Below are 24,513 nucleotides of genomic sequence, written 5' to 3' on the forward strand. Positions count from 1 at the left end.
TGGTGTGCTGGATAGGACCGCCAGTACATCACCTCAGAGCAAGTGGGGACGATTATACCTGGGGACAGTAAGGATGAAACTGGCACTGTGGAGTTAGTTATTCCAAAGACCAGTCAATTGGGAATGAACTCTATTCCCTTTATGATGGCTGAAGGTTTGCCAGCCCAGCTGAAGTGCATTTACACCAATGCATGCAGCATGGGCAATAAGGAGGAGGAGTTGGAAGCTGTTGTAGGGCAAGGTGACTATGATGTGGTTGCCATCATGGAAACATGGTGGGATGACTTGTATAACTGGAGAGCAGCCATGGGGGGGTATAAACTCTTCAGGTAGGACAGGAAGGATAGGAGAGGAGGTGGTGTAGCCCTCTATGTTAGAGAGTGCTTTGATACCCTCGAGCTCAATTACGGTGAGGAAGGGACTGAGTGCCTGTGGGTTAAAATCAGATCTACGCTAACAAGAGGAGCCCACAAGAAGGCAGATATTGTGATGGGAGTCTGCTACAGACCACTCACCCAAGAAGAAGCAGCTGATGAGCTCTTCTATAAACAGCTGGGGATAGTCTCTAGATCTCTACCTCTTGTCCTCGTGGGAGACTTCAGTCTTCCTGATATCTGCTGGAAGTACGATACAGCAGAAAGGAAGCAGTCTAGGAGGTTCCTGGAGTGTGTGGAAGACAACTTCCTCACACAACTGGTGAGTGAGCCAATGAGGGAGGGTGCCCTCCTGGACCCACTGTTTGTGAACAGAGAAGGCCTTGTGGGGGATGTGACGGTTGGAGGATGCCCGGGAGAAAGCAATCATGAGATGATAGAGTTTTCAGTTCTAGGTGAGATGAAGACGGGGATTAGCAAAACAGTCACATTAAACTTCCAGAGGGCAGACTTTGGACTGTTCAGAAGGCTGGTTAGCAAAGTCCCATGGGAGACAGTCCTTAAGGGCAAGGGAGCCCACGAGTGCTGGACACTCTTCAAAAACGAAATGCTAGCAGCTCAGGAGCAAGCCATCCCCATGTTCCAGAAAAGGAGCCAGCGGGGTCAAAACCAACTTGGTTGAGTAGGGAGATCTTGAGAGATATCAAAAAGAAGAGGAATGTCTATGAGCTTTGGAAGAAGGGACAGTCGTCTTGGGTGGACTACAGAGAGGAAGTGAGATCGTGCGTGCAGGGAAAAATCAGGAGGGCTAAGGCCCAACTAGAAATCAAATTGGCTAAGTCTGTGAAAGACAATAAAAAAAATCTTTCTACAAATACATCAACAAGAAAAGGAGGACTAGGGAGAATATTCAGTCCCTATTGAATGCAGAAGGAACAACAGTGACAGCGGATGAGGACAAGGCTGAGGTACTTAATGCCTTCTTTGCCTCAGTCTTTAATAGCAAGGGAAGCTGTTCCCCCTGTGTACAAACCCAGGAGTTAGAGGAGCAGAATAAGGCTCCCATAATCCAACAGGAGGTGGTTAGAGACTTGCTTGCTCAGCTAGACGCCCACAAGTCTATGGGGCCAAATGGGATCCACCCAAGAGTATTAAAGGATCTGGCGGATGTCCTTTCCAAACCCCTTTCCATCATCTCCCAGTGGTCCTGGCTGACTGGGGAAGTTCCACTAGACTGGAGGCTGGCTGATGTTGTGCCCATCTACAAGAAGGGTTGCAGGGAGGATCCAGGGAACTACAGGCCTGTCAGTCTGACCTCAGTGCCGGGGAAGGTCATGGAACAGGTGATCTTGAGTGCTGTCATGAAGCACATGCAAGAGAACCGGGTGATCAGGCCCAGTCAACACGGGTTCACGAAAGGCAGGCCTGGCCAAACTAACCTGATCACCTTCTATGACAAAGTGACTCGACTACTGGATGAGGGAAAGGCTGTGGATGTAGTCTTCTTGGACTTCAGTAAAACCTCTGACAGAGTTTCTCACAGCACTCTGCTTCAGAAACTGTCAGCCTCTGGCCTGGACAGGCGCACACTCTCCTGGGTTGAAAACTGGATGGATGGCCGGGCCCAGAGAGTGGTGGTCAATGGAGTTAACTCCAGCTGGAGGCCAGTCACAAGTGGAGTTCCCCAGGGCTCAGTACTGGGTGCAGCTCTGTTCAATGTCTTTATCAATTACCTGATGGAGGCATCGAGTGCACCTTTAGCAAGTTTGCGGATGACACTAAGCTGGGTGGAAGCATGGATCTGCTGGAGGGTAGGGAGGCTCTGCAAAGGGATCTGGACAGGCTGGACCACTGGGCTGAGACCAATGGGATGAGGTTTAACAAAGCCAAATGCCGGGTCCTGCACTTGGGGCACAACAACCCTATGCAGTGCTACAGACTAGGAGCAGTCTGGCTAGAAAGCTGCCTAGAGGAGAAGGACCTGGGGGTGTTGGTTGACAGCCGACTGAACATGAGCCAGCAATGTGAGCAGGTGGCCAAGAAGGCCAATGGTGTCTTGGCTTCTATCAGAAATGGTGTGACCAGCAGGTCCAGGGAGGTTATTCTCCCTCTGTACTCAGCACTGGTGAGACTGCACCTCAAATACTGTGTTCAGTTCTGGGCCCCTCACCACAAGAAGAATGTTGAGGCTCTGGAGCGTGTCCAGAGAAGAGCAACGAAGCTGGTGAGGGGGCTGGAGACCAAGTCTTACAAGGAGTGGCTGAGAGAGCTGGGGTTGTTTAGCCTGGAGAAGAGGGGCTGAGGAGAGACCTTATTGCTCTCTACAACAACCTGAAAGGAGGTTGTGGAGAGAAGGGAGCTGGGCTCTTCTCCCAAGTGACAGGGGACAAGACAAGGGGGAATGGCCTCAAGCTCAACCAGAGGAGGTTCAGGCTGGACATCAGGAAAAATTTTTCACGGTAAGGGTCATAAGGCACTGGAACAGGATGCCCAGGGAGGTGGTGGAATCACCTTCCCTGGAGGTGTTTAAGGGACGGGTGGATGAGGTGCTGAGGGGCATGGTTTAGAGAGTGTTAGGAACGGTTGGACTCGATGACCCAGTGGGTCCCTTCCAGCCTAGTGATTCTGTGATTCTATGATTCTATGATGCTTCCCATAGAGTGCAAGAGCTCTCTGTCACTAGGTGTAAGAAATTAGGAAAGGAAGGTAAGAGACTAGTATGACTGTGTTGATACCAGCTGGCCAAACTAAAGGGCAAGAAGGAAAAGCACAGGCAGTGGAAGTAGAGACAGGTGTCCTGGAAAGAACATAAGGATACTTCCTGGTTGTGTAGGGATGGAGTCAGGAAGGCCAAGGTGCAGCTGAAGTTGAACTTGACAAGGGACGCAAAGAATAATAAGAAGGGGTCTTACAGGTATGTCAGGTAGAAAAGGTCGAAGAAAGCATGTCAGCCCCTATGAACATGGCTGGTAAACTGACAAGGACAGATGAAGGCTGAAGTACCCAACATCTATTTGGCCTCAGTCTTCTCTGGCAACCTCTCTTCCCACATCTGTCAAGTGGATGGACCACAGGATCAAGTCCCTCCCCCTGTAAGAGAAGGTGAGGTTCAGGACTACATGACTAACCTAAATCTATGGAAGTCTATGGGACCTGATGATATGCATCGTAGAGTCCTGAAGGAGTTAACTGATTTAGGTACCAAGATACTGTCCATGATATTTGAAAAGTCATGGCAGTCAGGCAAAGGCCCTGGTGCCTGGCAAATGGAAACATCACACCCATTTTTAAAAATGGTAGAAAGAAGGACTCTGGGAACTACCAACCTGTCAGCCTCACCTCTGTGTTGGGGAAGATCATGAAACAGATCCTCCTAGACACTATGCTAAGGCACATAGAAGACGAGGAGGTGATTTGACACAATCAATATGGCTTCACCAAAGGAAAGTCCTGCCTGATCAACCTAGTGGCCTTCTATGATCGAGTGTCTACACGAGTGGACAAAGGAAGAGCTATGGATGTCATCTGTCTGGACTTCTATAAGGCTCTTGATACAGTTCTCCACAGCATTCTTTGCTCTAAACTGCAGAAATATGGATTTGATTAGTGGACTGTTTGGTGCATCAGGAATTGGTTGGATGGTTGCATCCAGAGGGTAGTGGTCAACAGGTTAAAGTTCCACTGGAGACTGGTGACAAGTGGTGTCCCTCAGGGATCCATATTGAGGCCAGTACTGTTTCATATCTCCATCAATGACATAGACAGTGAAATCGTGTGCACTCTCAGCAGGTTTGCAGATGATACCAAGCTGAGTGGTGTGGTTGACACACTGGAGGGATGGGGTGCCATCCAAAGGGACCTGGACAGGCGTGAGAGATGGGCCCATGTGACCCTCATGAGGTTCAACAAGGTCAAGTACAAGGTCCTGTACTTGGCTTGGGGAAACTCCTGGAATCAATAAAGGCCGGAGGATGTAGGAATTCAGAGCAGCCCTGTTGACAAGGACTTGGGAGCACTGGTGGTTAAAAAGTTGGACATGAGACGGTAATATGCACTTGCAGCCCAGAAGGCCAATGGTATCTTAGGCTTCATCAAAAGGAGCATGGCCAGTAGGTCTAGAGAGGTGATTCTGTCTCTCTACTCCACTCTGATGAGATCCCACCTGGAGTAGTGCATCCAGCTTTGGAGCCTTAAGCACAGGAAAAAAACGAACCTGTTGTGGCAGGTCCAGAGGAAGGTCACAAAAATGATCAGAGGGATGGAACATTTCTCCTATGAGGACATGCTAAGACAGTTGGGGTTCCTCACCTGGAGAAGAGAAGGCTCCAAGGAGATCTTATTACAGCCTTTCAGTATTTAAAGGGGGCCTATAAGGATGAGGGGGACGAATTTTTTAGCAGGGCTTGTTGCAATAGGACAAGAAGTAATGGTTTTAAGCTAAAAGAGGGTAGATTTAGGCTAGATATAAGGAAGAAGTTTTTTACAATGAGGGTGGTGAATCACTGGAAAAGGTTTCCTGGAGGAGTTGTAGGTGGCCCATCCCTGGAAACATTCAAAATCATGTTGGACAGGGCTCTGAGTTGAAGATGTCTCTGCTTATTGCAGAGGCTTTGAACTAGATGACCTTTATGAAGCCCTTCCAACCCAAACTATTCTATGATTCTTTGATTCTAAGTCAGGCCTTAGTGCCTAGAAAGGTTTAAACTTAAGGCAAGTCACTGCAGGAGGGGGAAAGCAAACATTTGCTTTCCTCCCATCAGGGGATATGTAAATGGTTACTGATATAATTGTACTTTAAGAATCAGTTACTATTACCTTCCTTTTCTAACTTCTTACTTTTCTCCCTTCAGTGAAAAACAGCTATGTGATTCATACTTGCAGTTGGGGAAAATTAGTTCCTTGAGCACCAGAAAGTTTAGCATAAAATGTTTGCAGGTTTCTGGGTGGGGACTCCAAAAAGTAGTAAATTTGAACTCAGCTGCTCCTGCTGCCCATCAAACCCTGTCAGAAGGGCAGTATAGTCACCTTTGAAGGTGTGCCTCTAAACAAGACCAACAGTATTATGAATTACTGACATTACCACGAATCTCCTACCCAGGTTTATTCACCTTACGTTTTTCAGTTTATACTTGAATTACTATGAAGCCCAGAAAATTTAAGCTTTAATCAAACCACTGATATTTGGGATGGCTATACAATCCTACTGTTGCTTGCTTGTAATCTGCACTTTCAGGTAGGCTTCTAACCGTTATCCTTTTCAAGTGGGAAAATAAAGCAAAGACTGGAAAGTATAAAGCACACAATGTTGTTGCAGATCGTTGCTCCTTTTTGGGGAAAGCTTTGTTGTCCTCTTGTTCAGGGGCAGGCTATACTTGACCATAAAATACATTTTTTCTTTAAGCCCTCATTTTACAACTAAGAAACTCTTGACTGGGCATACTAAAGTCAAAGGGGGGTTGTCTGGTCTCCTTTTTGTAAGAACCCAGAGACAGCATCCTGTGCTGCAAGTCCTGGCTGCAGATCAGATCTCCATCACCATAAGCAGCCTTCTGATAAATTCATGATGATTCTGCCCTGATGATAAAACATATCCAGAGACAAAACAGGCCTTATTTTGCTCCTTTTTGTCAGGAATATCCTATTATGCTATTTTAATGGATTTAATACATTCTGTTACTGCAAATTTCTACTCATATTCCCAAAGGGAGAGCAAGGACTTGGCCACCTCCAGTTGAGTAGATCCCAGAGAATGTCCTAAAGATGTCTCTTCCCAAGCACTAGAGCTGCAGTCTAAGTACCCGTAGCGCTGCCCTTGCATGGCTATAGGAAAGTGGAGGAAGAGCTAATTCTTCCTCTTGCACCTTGTCTGGAAAGCTAGTTATGTTGTTATATTTTGAGGCTGCCAAAGGATCTCCCGGGCACTGGATACTGTGCTGCCACCTGATATCTCTGTTCCTGTTTGGGCTCACAGCTCCAACAGGGAGGAGGAGAAGGGGATCTCTGCAGGACTGGAGTGTAAGTAGAAGCACAGCAAGTCACAAAAGTATAAATGGCTCTGGGGCTGCCATGGTGAGGATTTTCCCTGCATCCCTCTAGCCATAATTTGTAGCACCTGCACAATCAAATCAGCATTTCACACTGTTAAAAGTAGATGAGGGAATTGACAAAAGTATTGAGTGCAGCTCTTCAGTCCTTCCCACATGCTGTTCTCCTGTGCTGGAGGTACAACACAAACAATTATCTCTTTGGATAATGTCTTAATTTTCTTTAATTTATTTAATTCTTTTATTTTTTTACCTCTGTATATGAATGTAAAAATTCAATTCATACCCTAAGGAAACTCAGCTGCATTTATACTGAAGATTGCAGTTGCCATCTAGTACTCCAAGTGTTCTCATTTCAGTTTGGAACCACGTTTAATCTTTCTGGCTGTTACTACAAAAATATCACTAGATTCTTTGGTTATAGACACTTTATTCTTTCTGCTCCCAGACTTTCACTGACTTCAGTGGGAACTGTGGGTCACACTAACAGGCTAAACTTGCTTTTTCTTGACTCCCTACAGAGGATGAATTTCACTGAAATGTAATTCAGTTCTAAAAAATTACACTGAAGAATTGTAAATCTATGTTCATTGATTTCCTCTTTAGAATGTCCAGTGATCACAGCCCAGAGGTACATTAGAGAAAATACTACCAAACAGTGAAAAAGATCAAAGGCATAGTGGGACTTGCTGCACCTGGGATTTTGAGGGCAATAGCTGATTTCCACAGATTTCTTTTTCCTCTTCCTTAATCTAGACAGCACCAGGGCAGAGCTAGTCTTTTGGGACAGTCGCAGCAATACTGACATGAAGTGTCTCCTGAGGAGTCAATATAAAGCTTATCGTTTCCTGAGAGCTGTGCATGTCATTCTGTCCTCTGCTTTTAAGAAAATATATATTATACATATATATATATATATATGGGAATAAAGTAGAAATGCTGACAATAACAACAACAATGTTAACTCCCCAAATGCCAGTCCCCTAAATGTGTTTTGACTTGTATATTTCTCAGGCTGCTCACACTGCCTGCTTTATTTATTATGCCACAACTGAAAAGATTTGGTACCCCATCTCAGTCAATTTTCTCCACTCTCACCTCTAAAATCAGCTGAGGTGAAGAACAAAGTTTTTATGTTCAGCAATGCAGGATGGACTTCATGGTACAAAGCTGGAAATAAAAGGATATAAGGAATCAAAGTGACTGAATATCTTAGCTACTTTACCTGTTTTACCTGTGGTACTTCTGACATGTCCATGCCAAAAAGACTGGAGGTTCAGAACCCACAATAATACCCATGGATTTTGGATGTTACCCCCAGATCTGAATACTAAGCCAGCACGTGTCTGTCAGCCCAACATCTGTCCAGATGAAACAATCCTTCTGAAGTCTCTCTTTTCCCTCCTCTCTGATCTCTGCATGCAGTATGTAGCAAAAGTAGTACTAAAGGTTTGTACAAGGGATAATGGCCTCTGTTTTGCAAAGGTTTTTCTTGGTTGTTGTAACTTTCCTTAAGGTCTTCATAATTTTCCATGAACTATATGCATGAAGTGTTAGTGTATACCCTAACAAGTTGATAGCCTCTAACAAGTACTTAACACTCTACAGAAGCTACACAGGAGAAATTTGTTAGTAAAGACGATAGACCATCTGACAAGGTGTTTTTCCTAGTTCTGAAAAAAGTTCTTCCGATCCAGCCTGGACATCAAGAGCAAAGCCAACTAAGGGAGGGATCACATCAATCTGTAAATCTTCCAATAAGTGAACTACATTCTCTTCTTTATCACCTTGGAATATACTTCACAAAAAAATACCAGTCCCTACCTATACTTGTCAATCTGTGGCTCAACTAAACTCTTCATTAAATAGATTTGCTTTTTGTGATGGAGGATCCTACCTCTATCATGGACCTTAGCAGGATCCTTGCAGACATACTCAGATCAATCTCTTATTTTTTCAAGGCTTTCATTTTCCTTTCATGTGCAATGATCACATCAGATAACAAGACATCCTTTTGATTTAAAAGCACGTTTACATTGAGGATTCATTTGAATTTCACTCTGGATTTTGTAAATCCACCAGAATGTAAGAGTTTTTTAGTCTTTTAGTCAGGCTGTGTATATGACTTGAATTTGAACTGCATCTTTGCCAATAATAGCTAATAAGGCTAATAGTCAGTTACCTTTCCAAGCATATGTTCTGCTCACGCTATTGCTAAGCACAAGGAGGCAGAAAACACCCATAGGGTGGGAGGATATCTACACATTGGATTTGATTTCTAGTGAATGACTTTCAAATATAGCAATCTTCTTTATGTTATATAGCTGGGGTTTTTTGTTACTGCTTTATTAAAAGAGGAATAGTTAAGATTTATCTTAGAGTTGTTAGAAGTGGTAAGGTCAAGAGTGGAATTGGTCAGCATTCAGACTCAACTTGCTATAAAGATGTTGTATTACTTTAAGGCAAGATTCTGTCCATTTACTTCAGCAAGTGAAGAGTAATTTTCCCATTTTTATTTTCTTCCATTTGCCCAAAACTAGCATAAAGCATTGTGCACAAGACATGCAAACTTTATTCCATGTGGGCTCCATCAAGCTTGTATACAGAACATACAAGCTCATTGATTTCAACTGTATTAGCAATGAGAACTATCAGAACATACCACCACTGGAAAAAAGCCTATTTTTATAATTTCCATCCAATTGTTATATTTATTTCCATTTGAATTCTTTCCCTCTCACATTTTTGTGAGCTGTATTTCCTTTATGCAATTTCATATGTCAGTGACTCAAAACTTACTTACAAAAGTAATCATTCCTCCCCCTACATGCACACATACTTGTGCACATGAGCATTGCTTTGTCCCAAAGCTGAAAAGTCTTGACAACTGGTAGAGGGCTTCATTTTCGACATTGGGAAATCCAGCTCAGCCTCTGTCTCACCCTGTATTTTTTCCTGAAATGAGTACTCAGTGGTAAAACCTGGTATAAAGTCTATATTCAATGTCTCAGGTTTCAAATAACGTTCAGGTAAGTCATCAGCAGGTATTCATAACGGCCTCATTTGTGCAAAACAATACTGGAGCAGCCAGGGTCCATCACAGTTTCAACAAACTCATAGCATCTTCCTGTAGTTGCAGCAAATGTATGTCTTTAAGCTGGACAGACTGTAACTACTACTTCTCACGCACCACAGGCAGCAAGTTTGGAAAGGAAGAATACAGTGGGCTCAGAGAGCCACCACTTTTTCCTACCATAGAAGGTCTGGAGTGATTTGAGCTACTTGAAATTTTTTGCCAGTTATACCAACTTCAAGAAAACTTAGTTTAAAGCCAGGGCTGGTATCTGTAGCCAAATCCTGTACTGCTGTGGTCATGCTGAGTTAAAGAAAGCAATTTCTCTGTATCTGACAGGTGTTGACATTACTATCTTCCCAATTTTTGTCACTAATTATATTAGCAAAACAGCTTCTCATTAATCATTTGTAGGCTCTCCATGATTCAGTTGGCTGGGCAAATCAGTTGCTGTGTAATATCAACCAGCTGTGATCTTAGTCATAGCAAACGTTTAAGAAAAGTCACACAAGAATCTGTGGAAGGAGTGAGAGTGACAGGCCATGGTACCAGGTGGTTCAGGTAGTTGTGATATCCAGAAAACAAACAGATGAGGATTGTGGCAGCTGGAAAACATAATCTGTGCGGGGAAAGAAAGGTGAAAGAAAAGCAGACTGTGCAGGACATGAGAACTAATAAACAAAGTAAGTAAAATAGGCTGGCAGAAATATCAGGGCTCTGGTTTAAGATGCAGCTTGGTGGAGGGATGTTTTATTCAGCCTGTGCAAGCACAAAATGCTTTTCTCGAGCAACAGAGGGTAATTCTCCATCTTCACCTAAAAACTTAATAGTTATTTTTATGTCTGCTGTAGATAAAAAAAAGTTTAAAGTAAAGCAAACTAAATTAGAAAATGTGTTTCTATCTGTGAGAACAGGTACCAACTAGAATAAACAGCCTGGGTAGGTGGTACACGTACCGCCCTTAAAGATTTTAAAACCTAATATCAGTCAAGAATGGTAATATAGTTAATTCTGTCTTTAATAAAGAAGGTAGAACAGATGACAGCTCAAGGTCCATACTGACGTTATTTTATGCAGCTGTCTTTCTTCAATCAGGTAAGCACATAGGCTCCGGAAGCATCGGAAAAAATATTAAATAAATGACAAAGAGAAAAAAATGCAGTCTGTGCCCTTGGATTAATTCTCCGTTTGAAATGCAGTGGGGACTGCTGTTTATGACAGGGTTAACGTCATAAATGCACAACCTACCTAGGAGCAAGATTGCCCTCTGCTGGAAATTTATGCTGAAAAACTAAAGAATACGTAAAACACTAATTCTAATAGAGGATCAGAAAACCCTCTAACGATGTTTCTAATAAGAAACACTTCAAGAAAAGACTACAGAGACATTATTAATACCTCAAAACTCAGAAGAACACTGAATTACATTGACATAAGCACCTAAGTCTAACATTTTGCAGAGCCTTTGAAAGTAAGGTAGACTGAGGCACAGCAAAAATGTTTAGAAGTTAGTGAAGTAAAGCTTGTTCAGTTTTGTGGCTTTGTGCAAATATCTGTGCTGATGGAGAAGCATGAAGCTAAGTTTTTTCTTAAATTCTTATTTCTCACCATCCATAGTGATGTCTTGAATGATCTCTATGCATAAGAGTACATTTTATTTGTTTACTAATGCCATCATTTCTTGTAATAAAAAGCCGGAAGAGCGGAATATGCTCTCTGAATATCCCACAAACCCACTCAGAGTTAATGATGTTTCCTTAAAATTACTGGCAGTTGATTTTTACTGGAATGATAAATAAAGAGTAATTGTAATAATCAGAAGGAAACATCTAAGATAGATATGTCAGCATGTTTAATTTAATGCCTTTGGCATAACTATATAAAACAAAGCAAAGGTTCCTTTATGCAGACAGAGATAGAAACTATGTTACTGCACGGTTTCATTATGATTCCTAATGCATTACAAAGACAGTAATGGAATTCTGATCTTTTCTGCATGTGCAGCAAACTGTCCTCTCTGGGCAGGCATTTTTAACAGCCTCACAAACCCAGAGGACTAAGTTATAAGGCCTCTGCATGAACTTAAATAAAATAGTAAAACCCAGTTTGCCGGAGTGCAATATGGCATTTTAATTATTACTTAATTGACAGGATTATTTGACAGAGCCTGAGAATAAAATAAAATTTTAATATTAAGGAGGAAATACCAAAGTACGTATGCTACATTTAAGAAGACAGGAGACATCTAGGGTTAGAACAAAGCACAAGATTTTCGGGTTACTGGGAAGACTGTAGGGTAAGAAATACATTGAAATCATCCTCCAATGAAATCATTTCCTTTCCAGAAATTCTGTCGTCTGCAGTCTAAGAAGAGCCTGCGTGATCCAGACACAGCTTCAGATGGAGCTTGTCCTTACTATGAGAATCCACAAAAGGCTAAGAAGTATTTATACTCAAAGTCCAAGTTTTATCAGAATATAAAGCAGAGAAAACTCAGAGTGACAAAGCACACTTTGAGTACCTTGAGATAGTAGGTATACTAGAAATAAAGAACAGTTTCTAGCCTGTCCGGTACATCGTATAAAGTGTTTCTCAGCGCAGTGCTTTTTGGAAATGCTGCATTCTCTGCAGATTTGCCTCTAGGTCTCAAGTGTCTCTTTCCATCACTCAAGGGGCAGGACCTTTTTTTTGCTCCTTGCCCCTACCTGCACAATCTCTCTTCCTCTCCCCCTGCAACCTGCTCACCCACTTCCCAGGAGAGGAGCAATCTCCACTTCTCAGCTCCATCCCTTACTCTCAATTTTAAATATGCACTAGGATCTTTGTCTGGCATTGAACTGACTATTTTTTTCTCCACTAATTATTTTGCTGAAAATTGTTTCATAACAGCACTGTGTATATTTGTATTGTTGATGGAGTTTTGGTTGAGGTTATTCAGCAGATAAACCTTAAGTTACTATTGTCCCATTTTCAATACATGAAAATTAAACTCACGTTAAGCCTCTTTTCCATCTCTTCAAGTCAAAAGGGAATAAATTATCTTAGGAGAATAACTTAGGACTGCTTGGTGTAAACTTATACAATAGGTTCACTTATACAATACTTAAGCTTATACAATAGGTTTAAAAATCTGAGTGAACACCTTTTATTAAGTTTGAATAGGAAATAAAGCTTCTACCTTGAAAAACATGAAAAAAATGAAATTGTGTATACCAACAGTTACTGATAGTCTTTTCTGATTTTTTTCCCCCAGACAAAAGTATAGAGTTATAAAATGAAGATAATCTTACAACAATAAAAGGGTCAGTCTTGAGTCTTGATTTTAATTTTTGCTCTTTTATGATTGTAGACATCTCATTCCATCTCCATGCTTCAGATTAACCTTCTGTACAAGGGAGATGGCACCAGTCACAGACAATCATTTGACTCACAGAATTTTTTGACACCTGGTTAAATGAACTACAGTCATAAAATGGGAAGCTGCGTATAAATACACAGCATTCCCCTTCAACAGGATCTGCAAAAAGAACTGAGGCAGAAATATTGTACCCATGATCTGCTAAGACTATTTCATCTGAATATGAATCCTTCTAGGCTCTAGCAGTTGAGCATGCAGCTACAGGGGTTTGTCTTGAGGACAACGCATATCACTAAGCCCCTATTATTATTATTCACATGCCAATACATTCACTGGTGTGATGCTTGGAAGAAAGAATATACTGCATTTCCTAAAGACGAGATTTCTGTATTTAGTGGATGAACAAAACAATTATGTTTCTGGCAGCTCTTGTGACAATGAGCAGCACCACATACTCAGTCAATACAGCAGGTGTAATTGCCAAAATGTGTGTGCTGTGTGTGTGATTAATATTTAAATAATACTCTGAAGAAACTTTGCCTCTCCCTTCTACTACATCAGATCTGTGCCCTTCCTGCTAAAGATGGTTAAGTGTTTGATAAATCAATGGCTATACAGGGAGGGGGGTTGAGGAAAGCAGAAAAGAAGCAGTAATTAGGATGCAACAAAACACAGCCTGAGGATGATGGATTCACTTTAAAAGAATAATTTATATACAAGAAAGAAATCGTGCTCTGAATAGACATCATGCAAGAAGATTGGTCTCTTCATGACATAGTTTGTTGCATTTGTCCAACAACACTAATGCTCTTTTCTTTGAGTTTGCCAGAATAATGGCAAGAAAAAAAACAGGTGCCTCATTAACATCTACTTTTATCTTTCTGACAGGCCTGCACATAAGATCTTCCTAAATGTAAGGTCTGACTGTTTATATAATCCCCTTTGCTTCAGTAATGGAAGTGATAATTTTCACATGCTTTTCTAATCTTTTACTTAACTAACAGTAAAGTAAACATAGATATATTATATTTGGAATAGTTTTATTATTCTGCCTCTTGAGAAGACAGTATATGATTTACCTGTTAAGTTTTTATGTAGTGTTTATATTTGTCAAAACAATAGTAGTCTAGTAGTTGACACAAAATGGTACCTCCAAAAGCTACTTGGAAAATAAAACATAGCATAAGGCTAAGACGCAGTCCTGTTTCTTGGAGAAACTGGTATGGACAGAGTATGTTTACATTTGGCATAGGACCTTGAGCCCTGTTTCTGGTGGAGCACAGAGGATGCGCTAGCTTCCTACAATAGTTTGGTACCAGCATAAGTAGCACTAGAAGGTGCAATGCAGTATCTCTTCCCTGGGTGCTTCATGGTCTCTGCAGCAATACCAGAACACAATTAAGCACATGGACACTCCAGCAAACAGTATTACCATGTGGATAAGACATCCAAGTGAAAAGCTGCATACATATCATTCCTTCTCGAACACGGCTGAGGAGGGACAGAGACATGGTATATCCTGAAGCTGAGAAAGGAGATGAGTAATGCCTTCCCGTTTAATAACATCGTAAGTCAGAGATTCATTTCTCATTTGGTATAAGAATATTTTTTGAGGACTTCAAAGGAGGACTCTGAGTGTTACAGAGGAATGAGATTCACTGCTGTCATGTTGCCACTGAGGGGCTGATGTTCAAATACAGTGGCTGCCATTGCTAATGCCTCACCATCACATGCTTTCTTTTATCTTCCTTCAGTTAAACCCATACACTTGTTACCATTTCTCTCAGTATTAGCATTATTCATATCAAAGCTGTGTCCTGTGCAAGTCACTGGCCCGAGATGCTCTGCAGCTGCCTTGTGACACATCCCAAGTCAGCTCACACTGTGGTCAAGGGAGCTTGAAATGGGAAGATCCTCTGGTGACCTTAACCTGGAAGACAGGACAATAAGCCTCTTCCTTGAAGAGATCTTAACAGGTTCAGACAGAGGAAGGGTGGCATGTGTAGTCCTCTAGCTACCATTCATTATCAGAATTATGTAGAATACTTAAATCAGCTTCTTTATGTGACATTTTCTACACCTCTAACACAAAACTTTCATGTGGATCAGTATCTCACCTGAAGGGGAAAAAAAGAAATTGTCATTAGTGGAAATCTCTGTTTCTCTGGAAGTCATATAACAAAAGTTACTGTGATGCTGCTGGGCCTGGAGGATGCACAACACTACAGTCCTCTCCAAGATGTGAAAAAAAGAAGCCCTAATTTAGTTCCTATAGAAGTGAAGCTGAGTTTTACTTGTGTTGCCTTTATTTGCTTTTGTTGGTGTACTATGTTTTCAAGGTCTTTCTGAGGTCCAATATTTGGCATTTGTAACAGACAAAACCCAAACTGGTCCCTGTTGTAAAAACTCTGCTAAGCTGTATGGGATTTTCAGAGTCCTGATTTCTGAAAATTCACTATGCTGACACATTGTAATTATTCTTCCTTAATATGAAAAAAAGTTACTCATTTAAATAAACTCTTTGGTTAAGCAGCCTGGAAGTGTGACTGCACTGTTAAATTTGTGGCATCATGTCAAACTTCACTGAGGAGCAGGAGGGAGAACTTGTAGTTACACTAGATTTAACACTGTTAACGGGAGGGAAATATTCCAAGGATGTAACATTACTATAAAGATCTCATTGTTTTTCATAGTGTTGTTTAAATATATCATACTCCATATCTGTATTGTACAAATCCTCCAGATAAATGTACTTGGAAAAAAAAAAAGTGTGTTTACAGGAAGCATTTGCAAAACCAGAATCAGATTTCAGTGTGATTCCATGTCACATTTTACCTCATTGTCTTTCTCTTGACAACATTCCTACAAAGCAGCACACTAAAAATCTTCCCCAAGTATGATTATTTCCACAAATGTCTTTTGGGAGATCCAATAAACCAATCATAGATGCTCACTGAATTTAGGAAGAACCAATAGATTTCACTCCATGTTAGGAACCCTACCTCAGCAGTCTGAACACATTTTGAAGTGGATAAAAATTTTGTGCAGTGTTGACAGGTTCCATGTAGAAGAAGTGGAAAGAGGCTTTACAACACCATTGCATATATTCAACACAGCTACAGAGCCACTAAGCCAAGTGTGATTGCAGGTGTGTTATATGACAGAATTGGGGAAATCTGCAGCCTCAAGGACATGGTCCGTCCCTATCAGACTGACAGAAAGAGATATAAGCATATTCTACTTCCTTCTGCGCTGTACATTATATTATTCAGTCATACCATGCACACAACTAGAAATTTCTAGTGCTGACAACATGTTGCCCTTATTTTACAGGAATAATGCTCTAGATAGTCCATCTGATCAACATCCTCTGGGCTAGAAACAGGGAAAATGTCTCCAAGGCTGTATTTTTCCACCATTTTTTTTTCTAGCCATTTCATGCAGTGAATTGTGAGATCTTTCTGACTAAAGTAGGAAATACATCACTCCTTCCTATTTATTATTTTATACATTAGGCTACTTTTATATTGGGTTGTCCAAATTCACATGCCGCTGACCATATACTAGAACCAATCAATGAGGGCATTTGGATTATATGCTTTTCAAAACAAGCTCTTTTTCTACCATCAATAGATATAGTTGGCTGTGATATGGGAACGGAAGACAGTTGCTTTTTGTTATTAGAGATCTTAAGGGTATAGAATGGCAGCTCTGGAGATGTACAACTTTTGCTTTTGCTACAGGCTTCAGCTTCAGTAGCATTAGTCAGAAGATGGAAGTTTAGACAAGCAATAAAGAACTAGCAGGACTTTAGAAAAATCTATAATAACAAACCTGGAAGTATGAGCTATTTATTTGACTGGAAAAGACAGGTCAGAATCTTGAAGGAGGGTTTGATCACATACAATTGGCTCTCATATTAACTCCACCATGACAGGGACAGGAGTCTGCTCGATGATTTGAGTCCTTTAATATCGTAGACCATGAGATAAAGCCCTGAGTTGCAAGTCCTGAGTGATAGAACAGTATCCCTGCTGAGCCAGAAGCCTGACTCTGAAACTCAAGTGTTAAGCAAACAGTCTTGGTAAGGTAGTACATGATAAAGCATTCTGGGAAGTCTGGGCAGGAAAAGTGTCGCTGTAAACATCGTCATTGTATGCCAGATGGGGAGATGCAGACTCAGTGTGAAGGCTACATTTTACACATATATGGCTGTCTGTGACATAGAAGAGGAACTAGTACAGGCTCCTGGCCAAATGCAGATATATTCTTTCAGATATGTTTGACTTCACCAAATCAATATGGATCATTCCTTCCTCGGATGACATTTGCTGGGACCATTCTGCTCCTTTCCCTCTCACCATGTATTGCTTTATATTTTTATTCTTGTTGGGTAATTTTATCTATTGTTTATATATGGTATTAACTAAATGCAAAAAGGCTATGAGGTTAAATAATTAAAAATTGGCGAAGTCAGTTATTACTGGAATACAACTTTCATTTATTGTCGCCAGTAGTACTGTGAATGGAGAACTGCTTACTTAGTAATCAAACATATGGTGTGATGTTTTGGCTCAAGGAAATACACAAATTCAAGCACTAAAAGGCTCTATCCTCATTTTCAGTCTCTATTTTCCGAAGAGGACAATGTTCTTCTACTTTGGATAAGCACTGGAAGGAATTATTCCCTAAAACACTAGAGCAGAACTGCATCATGAGGCTGGAAGAAAGCATTTTGCCTCTTCCTCTCTCTCTCTCTCTGTTCTCCCATTGGGGCTGCTTCCAAGAATAGGAGCCTGTAAAGTCTGAAGTTGTCTGACTCCAGCAGAATGATTTCAAAAGAAAGCAGCTGACTTGCTCACATACTGTTTGCAAAGTTCTACAGGCATCAGTGATATAACCTAAAGATCTGCTGTGAAGACATCTTTTCCTTGTGCTACAAGCTTCTTATGATGTGTGATATACTGTTAAGTATTGCACTTTTAAAATCACTGGGGTTTTTCAAAACACAGAGAAGTGACAAAAAGATACCAACGGCAAGAAAAAAAATCCAGTTTATGCAGTGTCTTCAGTCACCTTGCTCTATTTTGGCTGATTGTCCCAAATTAAAACACAAGGAAGAACATGCATTCTAGGGTGAAATTTTGAAAAGGGAGAAAAGGGAATGGAAGAGAAGATGACAAATATCAATTCAGGAAGTGCATCCTTGAGGCTGGTAGTGCACCTGAATCCAAGGCTCTAACTTTGTTGTGTTTTCCCATGGCCGTCTGGGTTAGACTTTACTGCGTAACCGTTCCTGTAAGTGCTGCCCTTCTCAATAGTATTTCAGTTCATAAAGAGAATGACACAAAATCCTTAACCACCATTATTCCTACACCAGTAATACCATACCATGACAGTGTCAGCTGTCAGAATATGCTCCTCCCTAGTGACCATCTTTTCCAGCAGAGTATGTAGTCTGTCTTCTTTGAAACAATTAGGCACATTTTAATAGAAGACCAGTGGGTTGAGGGAGAGACAGGGCAAAATTTGCCATTATACTTAAAACCATGAGTGTATTTGTAGCTTATAAAGTCAAGTGATAATACCTAAAGTATTAGTGCCAGGCAGCTCACAATCTTAAAAGGCTGGAAGCCAGCTGATATATGGCATTGATTCCACACACTGGACAAAGAACACTCTGCATTCTGATTCAAGAAAAGAATAATTATCCTTTATATTTTTAATTGTAATTTCTCATTTTAAAGAGATACTTGAGTAAAACTAGATTGAAGGATAGTCTCGGGATCCGAGTCTATGTTGATTAATATCTGCTTACACTTTCTCTCTCTGCTGTTGTCATATTGATCAAATGTACTATTTAAATCAAATTTCCTAATCTGAAAGTATACTACTATCTGCACTGGAGAAACAGAATTGTCTCACAGCCATTTATTGTATTTAATGGTGTGCACGACTGAAAATGCTTTTAGGACTTACAAGAAATGCACTCCTGGTTAAAATGGAAACATCTTTGCTCTCACTGTTAACTTACAAATCAAAATGAACTCAATAAAGACTATATTAAAATAGTAAAAAATTAGATTAGTAGTTGATGGATGGGTACCAAACCCTGAATTTTTCACTTAGCTATTGCCAAATGATATTGATATTGAAGAACTTGGCTTGGAGCACCTGGAGAAATAACTTAAATGAAATGACAGAGTAATGGCACTACCAACATGGCCAGCCACATGCAATATGCTGTGGAATGTAAATGTTCAGTTCTTAGATAATTTTTTGTATCTTCGTGAGCATAGAGAACACCTTGCCCACAGTCTGAGTAGTATAGTTTATGAACACTTGGAGTTTCACATAACTTTGCTGTTTCACATGTATATTTCCATCATAATGAAGAAATAATTTACCTCAGAATAAAATCAAATCTGCAGTAACAAGGGGCAGCACATTTTACACAAGGATTCTTAAGGTACATATTGATGAAAGCACTTCCATTTTTGTTCTAGAAGAGCCATTTTAGAATTACATGTAATTCCACTGTACAAAGATTTTATTCTTCAGAATCCAGCAGGTAACTTCCAGACAACAAGAGACTCTGAAAAAGTAACAGTGGTACTTTTCCTCAGTTAGTCTTCAACTATTTCTCAAATCCAGTATAATTATCCTACTCCTTAGCTCAAGACACAAAAATGAAGTGAGTTGCTCATGGAGTACCAACAGGAAAATACATGTGTCACTGTAGGAAACGTGTGGATAGCGTGCAACAGATTCCTGTTTCTTATGATAAGGAAACGAAGGAACTTCTTTACATCCTCTTCTATAGTTATTTTTCACTCTTTTCCCAGCGCACTTCTGTGAAACAAAATTCCTATTTTGATAATGCATATTATTTTCTTAGTTCTAGATAGTGCACAAATTCTTTGAGGGGTCATGGCTCAATAGCCCTAATACAATAGACAAAACCAGATCATATGTTTCACTTTATTGCTAAATTAGAATTAGTGCTAAATGCTAATACATGTTAAAGTTAAGTATAGCAAATAACAGAGCTTTTTAGAGGAAAAGGTTCTCCACAGCTATTGCACAGAACACTTTAGGATGATGACACTTATTCTAATTACTTTGTATGAACTTCAGTATAACATAGACTTCCACCTCACATGCCATACTTTTCCGTTAATGAACCTCCCCACGTTTGGGTGAAAGAAAACAGTCTTAATGAATAATATCCAAAATATACATTGATGAAAAAGTAAGGAAAACCTGATCATGAGTCACACAACAAATTACAATTAATTTTTCATTCTGGAGGAGTAAGATTCTATTCCAAAGGTTGCAACACACTTAGTTTTTGCTAACTCTTTTTCATCAGAAGGTGAAACAGATCATGTCTGCTGTGTAGGTACATCCATTAAACGGTTGAGAATGCGTACCTCATCTGAAACACAGTGAAGTCAATAGACACCTCTTCAACCGACTTCAATAATGAACTTTGTCAAACAATCAATTCTACCCTGTCAGTTCCTGCTGTCTTGATTACTTTAAGACCATGACTAAACTTTGTCAAAGAAACATTTGGAAAACCATCTTTTGTACTGCAAGAAATACAAAATCTGTGCATTACCTTTTTCTTCTAACATGAGGCTTGAAAATATCTAGATGTATTTTTTAAGACAATCACTAGTGAATCTCAGCATCTACTTTAACAATATTCTAGAAGAACAAACAAATTCCTTACCCCAAAACTTTGGTGGCCATGTGATTGGAGAGTAAGTACTGTTTCTATCCATAACATCCAAATAACAAATATAGAATGGTACGTCCACAGAGGAGCAATGGATTTCTGAATGTTTGTGATTTAGCAGTCGAAGCAATGCTTTTGTGCTGCCAGGGAACTATGTTGTTTGCTTGAAAGGAAATGAATGTATCACGTTTCCTGCTTGTGGACTCGAATTAGCAAGTGCTTGCCTTATCTTGGAACACCACATGGTTCCTGAGACAGGGAAATAGTTTCCTTCTCGTCATTTCCTCAGACAGAGCAAATTGACTCAGAACAATACCAAATCTCTTCCTTCTCTGAAATTTCTGAACCCCAAAATGTCCAGAGATAGAGAGATGAAATTTCTTTTTCCTTTAATGATTTTCTATGTTGAAGATTTTCCTTAAACATACAAAACCACTTGTATTTGGTGAAAATTTTCAATAAGGAAGAAATGTGTGAAGAGGCTTTTAATAAACACAGTTTCATTAGTATATTAATTTAGGGTATGAGGATTGTTAAGCATGTGTTATTGTTCCTCATCTAGTTTGAGGAACTAGTTGAGCCTGACAGTGTAACTGTATGCATTAATATTTTAATCAGAGTACTTAAAATTTCCTTTGAAAATTCTTTTCTTTTCCATGCCCCATTCTAAAATATGAGTTCCCCGGAACACAAGCAGGCTTCGAGCTGATTTTTTGGACAGTTTTAATACACTGCAGTGTTAATTCCCTGTTAGAATTTGTAGGTACTGCAGCTAAATATAACAAATAGCAATAATAACACCCCTACAAAAGAAAATAACCAAGATGTTTAACGGCACAGACCCAGAATTAATGGAGAATGTATGGAGATCAATGTATGGGAATGATTTTGTATTTATGCGATAAATTCTGTAGGACCTAATTTTAATTATTTTCCACTTAAATGTATTGCAAATAATGTCCATAAATATTCTGCTGTGAACGTCAAATTTCTGTTCTCTGAAATGTTGCATGAGGTTTTGTTTTTCCCGCTGTTAAAAAAATCCCAGAATTAGCTACACCTAGTTTTCAAAACGAATATCAGGAATGTCCCAAATTTAGGAATATTTCAATCTTAAGATTTGGATCTGGAATAATTTTAATGTTAAATCTCTTGTTTTGTTTCATTTTGTTTGGTCTTTTTTTGCATGAAACAGATTTTTAAAAATATTGTGTAAAGTTACTTTGATGGTTAATGGAAGACTAACGGCTTTCAAAACTGGTGTTTAAAATTACAAATCCAAGTACTGAGTTAAGCAGCTGAACGAAAGATCTGATTTTCACATGTTTGTGAAGAAGATAGAACTTGATAAGAAATGCTGGGATTATTTAGTATGGTTGGGACACAGATACCAGAGCAAATGAAAAAATCTACAAATTAAAGAATCCTGTGACTAGGGTTAATTTTGTGCTCTAACAGTAAATGGAAATACAAGAAAACTGAATTCTTGTAAACTACAAAATAAGGATATTTAGTGATTTTACTTTACTGAATGCACGTATTGAGATGATAATTGTAAAGTAGAATTAAACACTGACCTTAATCTAGTTGAAAAGTAGCTAAATTCAGACATGGACATTTGCACAGATAATTAAATCTTCCATATTACCAAGTGCATAAAATATGAATCATAATACTTTGTGAGAAATTCAACAGCAATGAGAAGAAATGTGAGAGTTTCTCTCTGGAGAGGGTATTTCAAGATGGGAGTTGTTTTGTTTTCCTCAGAAACAAACAGCTGATATGGGCAACTGTCAGCGGAAGAAGAGAGAAGCGGGGCCACCAGAAGTGTTACCTGAGCCATACAGCTGTAATGCTTATCAACATGTTGCAGCAAATAAAATTTTAAATGAATCAAGGTGATGTGAGTTTACAAAAACTTGCTAAGCAGGAACCTCTCTCGGGTTGCAAACTCTATTTCCACTATACACTCCTGCAAGAAGAAGAAAGAACTCCAAGTTTGTTCAACAGAACTTATCTGAAAATCAGTACAGTGTATCAAATTTTGAGATGTCTAGTTGAAATAGAATCTTCTCATCAAAAAATTAAAGCAGGTTGATACATCATAAACTTTGTCTTAATTTATTATTTCAAATATTAGACTGATTTTGTTTCTGTTCATTTTATATCTGAGTATTGCAAGAATTTATTTTCTTGCTAACCCCTCTAGTTCTTTCCTTTTTCTCTGTCGAGAAGTATTTTTCCCTGAAAACAAAATCATCATTATTTGAGGTACCTTAATGGACAGAAATGCTCAGCACCTTTCCTTATACTAGTAAGTATAACACACTGTTTTTTCAGGCTGATAGGAGACAGAGTCATGTAGAAGATGAGACATCAAATACATTGGTAATGTGCATTCAATTCCAAAGAAATGAGTAGTCTTTTACTCTTTGAAAAGAGGAACTGAATTTTGTCTTCAGAAGATTTGATTTTATTGATTAAATGAGGGTTCTTCAAATTTACAACAGCACAAGCCCTAACGCTGAAGAAAGAGGAGAACTTCCAGGAGAAATAAATGTGAAGGGTATCATCATATATTTAAAAAAAAATGTGGGCAACCAAACTGTAGGTAAACAATGTAGTGACAATAGGTAAAGAGTTGCCTGCTTCCTTGGCCATATGAAGTCACAGAGGGAGCACTTAGTACCATTGCGGCAGTTGCTTTCTCTGAGGCATTTACACTTTCCCCATTGCTATATTATTATTATTCTCTTTGTCTTTGCCCTCCAGTAAAATCCTGATCAGCTAGATTTGTTTTGTTTAGCAAAACACATACTGTGGTGAGATACTTTACTGGTTGAATAGAGATTAATTCAATTGAAATTATTTTTTCAGCTGGACAGAGCTCATGGTGACGATATTGAAGTATGATCAGCAAGACCTACAAATTGAATCCAGATCTTAGCTACTGTCAACCACTACCAGACAGAAGGGTCATACCACTGCCACTAGAAGTAAAAGAAGGAACACTATCAGAATTTTAAAGCAACTTACTGAAAACTACTTTTTGGTTTTTCAGTTGCTTACCGTTACTGGCACTTCATAAGGAAACATAGGTGTATATATGGGGATGGGAGTGGTGGAAATAGATGATGTTTAAGACCCCTTCCAATGCAAAACATTCTATGATTCTATGATATGCTGAATTCTTCTGTATGAACCCACAAATCTTTTTATTTCAAATGTTAGCAGACTTCACTGAGAAGAAAAAAAAAAAGAGAAGAATGAAAAAGAATGAGCATCCAATTAAACTTTTCTTTTTTTTTACACTTTCCATCTGGAGGTTATGATTTAGGCTGGGATTTCCTTTAATTGTTTCATTTTTCAGCAGCCTCATATTTGTCCTTGGTTAGTTTTACAGCTCTCCGGATGCATGAAGAAAAACTCAGGAATTTTTGTTTCTTGATCAGTGATGAAAAATGTTCCTGTCTCCCACCAAACTATCAATTTTAAAGGCTGCTCAAAATGTGACAAAAAGCTACAGCTTGAATTTACTGCCCTTAATGACTAACTTTCATTCTCTTTAGGATCAAACAGCAGATTTCTTCAGTTTACCCACTACAGGTTAAACAGCGTATTTCCACCTGCTGACTCTATCAGAATACACCTTTCGATAAGAAATGCCTGCTATGAATTAAAAGAAATAGGGCTGCAGTAACATCATTATCTCAGAAAAGACCTTGGTTTCCAGGAGTGCACTAGATATCACTAATTTTTCTCCAGATTTTTCAGAGAAAGAGTCGTGGGTAGGAAATGTATGAGAATTTCAGACATTCAATATTTTTGGGTTGTGTGAAATCCTAAGGACATAAAATAAAAGAAGGTCCTTCATTGTTAATTATGTACCATAACATCACTGGGAATATAATGTCACTTAT

At 39.6% G+C, this 24,513-nt stretch overlaps 1 protein-coding gene across 1 annotated transcript in view; it reads right to left on the reverse strand.

The window, feature by feature from the left end:
* The window catches only part of MYCT1 (MYC target 1), a 33,925-nt gene extending 13,088 nt beyond the window's left edge, over window positions 1–20,837 (reverse strand). Inside the window, 1 exon segment of the mRNA XM_009571640.2 lies at window positions 20,588–20,837. Coding sequence (XP_009569935.2) covers window positions 20,588–20,837 — 250 coding nt within the window.
* Window positions 20,838–24,513: the final 3,676 nt, after the last annotated feature.

The sequence above is a fragment of the Cuculus canorus genome, chromosome 3, assembly GCF_017976375.1.
Source record: "Cuculus canorus isolate bCucCan1 chromosome 3, bCucCan1.pri, whole genome shotgun sequence".
NCBI lineage: Eukaryota > Metazoa > Chordata > Aves > Cuculiformes > Cuculidae > Cuculus > Cuculus canorus.